General features: G+C 38.6%; 1 protein-coding gene across 1 annotated transcript; it reads left to right on the forward strand.

Moving 5' to 3' along the window:
• The first annotated feature begins 4,433 nt into the window (after positions 1-4,433).
• On the forward strand, positions 4,434-5,545 carry LOC121476552 (short transmembrane mitochondrial protein 1-like). The gene is made up of 2 exons (XM_041730649.1): positions 4,434-4,450; positions 4,981-5,545. The coding sequence occupies exon 2, from the start codon at positions 5,008-5,010 to the stop codon at positions 5,149-5,151; it is 144 nt and encodes a 47-aa protein (XP_041586583.1). The 5' UTR covers positions 4,434-4,450; positions 4,981-5,007; the 3' UTR covers positions 5,152-5,545.
• Positions 5,546-5,885: the final 340 nt, after the last annotated feature.

Here is a 5,885-nt window from a genome sequence, read left to right on the forward strand (position 1 = left end):
AATGAAAGAGGCACACCTTCTTGTACTTAAAGTTTAGTCAGAAGACCAGTTTAACTAAAACAGATTAGGTTGAAGAAAGGAAGCTATGCAATCATATTTTCAGTGACTTTAAATGTTAGCAAAAAGGATTTTAAATGGGAGTTCTTGAAAGCTGGAAACTAAGGCACAACAAAATGCTGAAAGTGAAATTTTAACAAAAGCATTATGTAGGATAAAGTGCAAGAGGATTTTGCTTATGGCTCTCTCGCTCTCTCTTCCTCACTCTCCTTCTCCTAATTTAGCTTTTAATTTCATCAAATTTCTACATAAACATCATTTAAAGTGGCAAATATTCTACAAGGCTTTTATTTTTTTCTAAAGATTTTATTTATTTATTCATGAGAAACACACAGAGAGAGGCAGAGACACAGGCAGAGGGAGAAGCAGGCTCCCTGCAGGGACCCTGATGTGGGACTGGATCCCCAAACTGAGATCACGCCCTGAGCAAAGGGCAGATGCTCAACTGCTGAGCCACCCAGGCGTCCCTAAAGGCTTTTAATGAAAAACAATAATCTTCTAGCCCTCTTTCTTCTAGTCTGCTTCCTGAAAAAAAGAATATCCACACTTTCAGATTCTTTGTATTTACCTACCTCTAAATAGCATGCTTATACTGCTATGTTCTGATTTTTCAGACACTGCTTCCTGTCTTCCTATTCTTCCAGTGTAGTTGTTTGAAATTATTTTTTTTCTCTCCAAGCTTTTATTTTTAAAAATTTATTTATTTATTTGAGCTAGCATGAGAGACAGAGAAGTAGACTCTCCCTGAGCAGGGAGCCCCATGCAGGACTGGATCCCAGGACAAAAGCCAAAGGAGTCGCTTAACTGACTGAGCCACCCAAGTGCCCTTCTCTCTAAGCTTTTCTCTTTGCTTTGCTGTTTTGTATTTTCACAAAGATATGCTTAGTGTGGGCCTATTTTCATATACTGTGCTGAGCACTCAGTAGACTATTTATGCCTGGAATCCCATGTACCTCAGTTCTGGAAAAAAATGTTGCAATTACATACTTGATGACTTACTCCTATTTTCTCTCTTCTTGTGTCCTTTTATTATTTTGAATGCTCCTCTAATTTTCTTAATTTCCATGCCTATTTTATGTATTTTGTCCTTTTCCTCTTCTTTTTAGGAGATTCCTGTGGCTTTATGTTTCATCCTTATAACTTTTATTTGTTTCTGCTCGCTTGCCTTTAATTTCCAAAAGCTTTTGCTCCTAAACTTCCCCCTTAGGTAACAAACATCCTTCTCTTGTTTTGTAATGGTAACATCTTTCCTTACCCACCTGAAGATATTAGTGGTAGTTCTGAGGTTCTTTTTTCCCTTGTTTTTCTGGTACATTTGACCCCCTTTCTCTTTGTCTTGGTCTACCGCTTTCCCATTAGAGGCTTTCCTTAAATGTCTTAGCAGTCAGTTCAGATTTAAGAAGGAGAAATACAAAACTTTACTGGGAAATCTGAGCTAATTGGTGAGGCTTACATTTCAGATCTTCACCTTAGGATCATCTGGCTGGGCTGCCGTGTTAGATAACACCTGACCTCAGTTTCTTGAGGTCTTTCTTGGGCTTTAGAAACCTCCATCAATCTCATGCTGACCACATGTGGTCATGTGGTGAGTCTGGCTGACCACATTCTCATACCTGGAAAACGTGGGAGCTTCAGTTTCCAGGATATGTAGTTAATCTTCCCAATTTCAGCACCTGAAATTCCTGGTTGGGGATAATCAGCTATTCTCTCCAAGAAATAAACCCTTAGTCCTCTTCCAGGAGTCGAGAGCAGTGATATAAATCCACTGTGATGGGGGAGATGTAGATGTTTGATTTTTTTCTTAGCCAAATTTTTAACCAATTCTCCAATTTTTTACTCCATGTTGAACAGACTTTTAGAGGGAGGAAGTCTGAATACTTGAGAGTTCTGTAGTACTAAGGATATTGCTTTTTGGCTTTCCTGTTTCTGGCTAAGAATTCAGCTTTCTTATGTCTTATGTGTCATTTACCACTCCTCTATTGCCTTGCTATCTTTCAACATTTTGTTGGCTAGGTCTTAAAAAGTCCACTGATTGATTGATTAATTGATTTGATGTGATTTGATTTGAAAAGAGATTGAAGGAAAATGTGAGAGCTGTATTTTCCAGCTTTTTCTGGAAAAAGCAGACAGAGTTTTCTGTCTGCCTTTGGCTTTGTTTTATTGGTTTGGGAATACTGAGACAACGCAACCAGTTAGAAGGTGATAGTAGGAATAATATGTGAAGAGGATTTGAGCTAGAGTACTGATGGTAATAGATGTTTTCAAAGGAAATTCAACAGGATACATTGGCTGACTTAGATGAAGGAATGAAGGAGTCAAGGGCAATGCCAAGAAGTTAAGTTGGTGATTAGAATAATGATGGCACCACTGTTGGAAATTACTGGAATAGGATTGGAAATCAGGTTTAGAAGAAGATAATTGGAAAGACTGTGTGTGTGTGTTATTTTCTAAAGTAAACATTGTTTGTTATAAGAAAGAGTTTCCTTCTGCTGATTTTAAGTTGGGTTCCATTAAGATTTAGCTACAATAACCAAACACTGCTCTAGCCAGTTTAAGCAAAAACATACTTTAATGAGAAAGTAGCTACTATAAAATTATTGGAAGTACTAGAGAAGCAGACTTGATGTTGAGCGCCGAAGTCTGGAATAAGACTGCTGAAATAATTGCCAGGAGAGCCACTACCTGGTGGTGTTGAGAGACAAAAGGAAATCATAGGAATTGTATTCAGGAAGCCACTGCCTTAGTTCAGTGATCACAAATGTGTGCTACCACAAATGTGGTTCAGTACTTCCAAGGTGCCAGACTTCAGAACACTTCTGTAATTATAGCCAGCGACTTTATAAACTTGCTTCATAGAAGCAACAAACAAATATCAGCAAAGTTGTTATTTTTTAACTTCCACCTTCCAAAGCTCATTAAAAGCGTGTGTCATTAATGGAACATTAGCTTCAGGGGAGTCTTTGAAGTGTAGTTTCAGCTTTCTAGACTCTACAGTAGAGGGAAGTGTACTGAAGGATGTTGGAATGGATGCCGAGTTCAGGAAATTCACAGTATCTCCCCTTTGGTTACTCAGTGTAACTATCCATTGGACAAGTGAAAAAACACTTAACCTCTCATTCAAAGGAGACTGTTTTGTCTATTAACCTTCTCTGAGTGATCGTTATTTCCATTCTTGTTCAATCACAATCCTAATTTGTTATTCTATAAACTAAGGAATAAAGTATAAATTTATACTTATGACATAAAAAAGCAGAAGGGTGGAAAGGGAAAATATAAATAGATTAATACACATCAATATACATAAAAGAGAGAAAGAAAGAAGTTAGCTAATAAGGTCTATTACTTCAACTAGTCTTACGACCATAATTGATATTTAGAACTTTCTTCCTCCACTATGCCTTAAGTAATCAATTTTCTCTCAGCACTTTAGCTAGTACAGTTCTTTACTGACTGAAGAATCACTGAACCTTTTATCCCTGAGGGGATGCAAGTCCTTGATTGTCCTACCAGTATTGTTTCAGGCTCCCAACCAATTTTACTATTGGACATTAAAATATTAGGGGCACCCCCAAATAATCCCTTGGATATAAACACAAGCTTCTTTGCCACATTGTCTATTCTATTTCTCCTTATTGATTAAGGTTAAATAACCCCCCCTCTCAATATATTAATCAACTTTTTGGTCTGTTTGTTCACTGACAAGAGAAAATGAAAATGGCAGTCTCAACATCTAGTTCATTTTCATATGTCTTCCTTGGTGGAAGCATTCTTTCCTTAGAAACTACCGCTTCAGAATCATCAGAACCCAAATTTGCAGTGATGAGGAACAAAAATTTTGCCACTGGGTTATTAGATATAATCACGAGAGGAATTACAAACCTTCCTTTACCCCTTGGTTACCAAGGTCATGCATTCTGGTTATAGGGGGAAAAATGGCATCATATATAGTCACAGATTTAAAGTATATTCCAAATCTTAAATGCATCATATAGGTCAGCACCAAGCTTCTAAGTTGCCTTTTTCTATCTGGTACCACAATTAGGTATTTACCAGACCAATTCCACAATTCTGTAAGTCCAGCTCCTTCCAGATGGTGAGGTACATGTAAAGACCAGTGAATCCCACAGTGCCAACCTATTGCATTACTTTCTTTTTCTGTATAATGACCTTTTTTATTACAATGAAAGAATATTGTGATGATGAATATGGTATAAAGTGAGGCCATGGATTCTGGGCTTGGAGATGTAGGTTAGGTAGAAAAGACAAATTCTGTTCTCTTTCAATGAAAAGTAATTTCCCTCCCCTCTGTAGGAGATGTGTCCAGTGTTATCACTTAGTAGGAACTGGTGCCATATTGGAGGCTAAGCATTGATTTCCGCTGTTGGAAGACAAGGTAATCATTTGTTTACAGAAAAGCTCTGAGGAGGTTAAATTCTTATGGCTAGATGTCTACCTGATAGCGTGCCCTGCCGCCATGGCCAGTTTGTTCATGGGTGCTTTGAGCAAACCCTTGAGTAGCTATGGGGTAAACCTGATTGAGGGATGTAAATTCTCACTAAAGAGTATCTGCTGCTTTGCAGTGGATGTCTTTGGATGACAATTCATAAGGGACACAAATATTCTGAAATTCTGGGCCAATTCTGAGAGTACATTCTCATATCTCTCCTAGATGCCTTCATTCAACAAATATTTTCTTAAGAGTAGGTGATGTGTTAAGCTATTCTTAACATATGGGATAGAGCAGTGAGCAAAATCCTGGCCTTATGGTGTTTACATCATCAGTGCTCTAATCTTGTTCCTTCCAGTTCTTGATCACCCAGGGAAACTATTGGCCACAGACCAGAAATTAGTATAGATCCCTACCTCTGGTCATATCTTTTTCTAGGCAGAGTGCCTGATATGTCTGTCAAATTTCTGTTCTAGAGCTGCGCCGCCCTCCGCGCCGACACCATGCTCCAGTTCCTGCTTGGATTTACTTTTGGCAACGTGGTTGGAATGTATCTGGCTCAGAACTATGACATACCAAACGTGGCTAAAAAACTAGAAGAAATTAAAAAGGACTTGGATGCCAAGAAGAAACCCCCTAGTTCATGAGGCGAATTCCAGCACTGCCTTTTGGATACATTGATTCTGCTGTTCTTGAGGGCCTCCTTATCATCTGAACCAGAAGCTTTTGTTTTAAATTCCAGCCTCAACCATTTTCCTCTTTGCTAGATCCTGCCTTGCCTGAGAGCACAGATGGGGCCAGAAGTTAAGAACCACCCTTTCCATCTTCCTCACCTCATCCCTTCTTCCTCCCAGCCACTTGAGAAGGCCTGACTGGAATTACGGTGCTAGATTAGTAAACATGACCTTTAATTAGTAGTCTCTTCTTTATTCTTTGGAATTTCTACTCTTTTCTAAAGAAAAATTGATGAGTTTTGTATAGCCGATCAGACATAAATAATGCTAATTTCACAGTTTAGCAATTATAATGGCTGTTTAAACATTTGGTACTGAATTATGTTGTTTTGGGGGGGGGGAGTTAACTTTTTAAAATTGTATTTGAATTCAGTTTGCCAACATACAGTATAACACCCAGAAATTAGATTGTTTTAAAATCCTTAAATTTTTTTTGATTTAAATTTATTTTTGATTGGTATTCAATTTGCCAACATATAGAATAACACCCAGTGCTCATCCCGTCGGGTGTCCACCTCAGTGCCCGTCACCCAGTCACCCCCACCCCCGCCCACCTCCCCTTCCACCACCCCTAGTTCGTGTCCCAGAGTTGGGAGTCTTTCATGTTCTGTCTCCCTTTCTGATACTTCCCACTCACTTTTTCTCCT

The sequence above is a fragment of the Vulpes lagopus genome, chromosome 2 (genome assembly GCF_018345385.1).
Source record: "Vulpes lagopus strain Blue_001 chromosome 2, ASM1834538v1, whole genome shotgun sequence".
Taxonomy (NCBI): domain Eukaryota; kingdom Metazoa; phylum Chordata; class Mammalia; order Carnivora; family Canidae; genus Vulpes; species Vulpes lagopus.

Bases quoted from the DNA above. Each gene is read 5' to 3' on its own strand.
- LOC121476552 (XM_041730649.1), top strand. From the start codon at position 5,008: ATGCTCCAGTTCCTGCTTGGATTTACTTTTGGCAACGTGGTTGGAATG.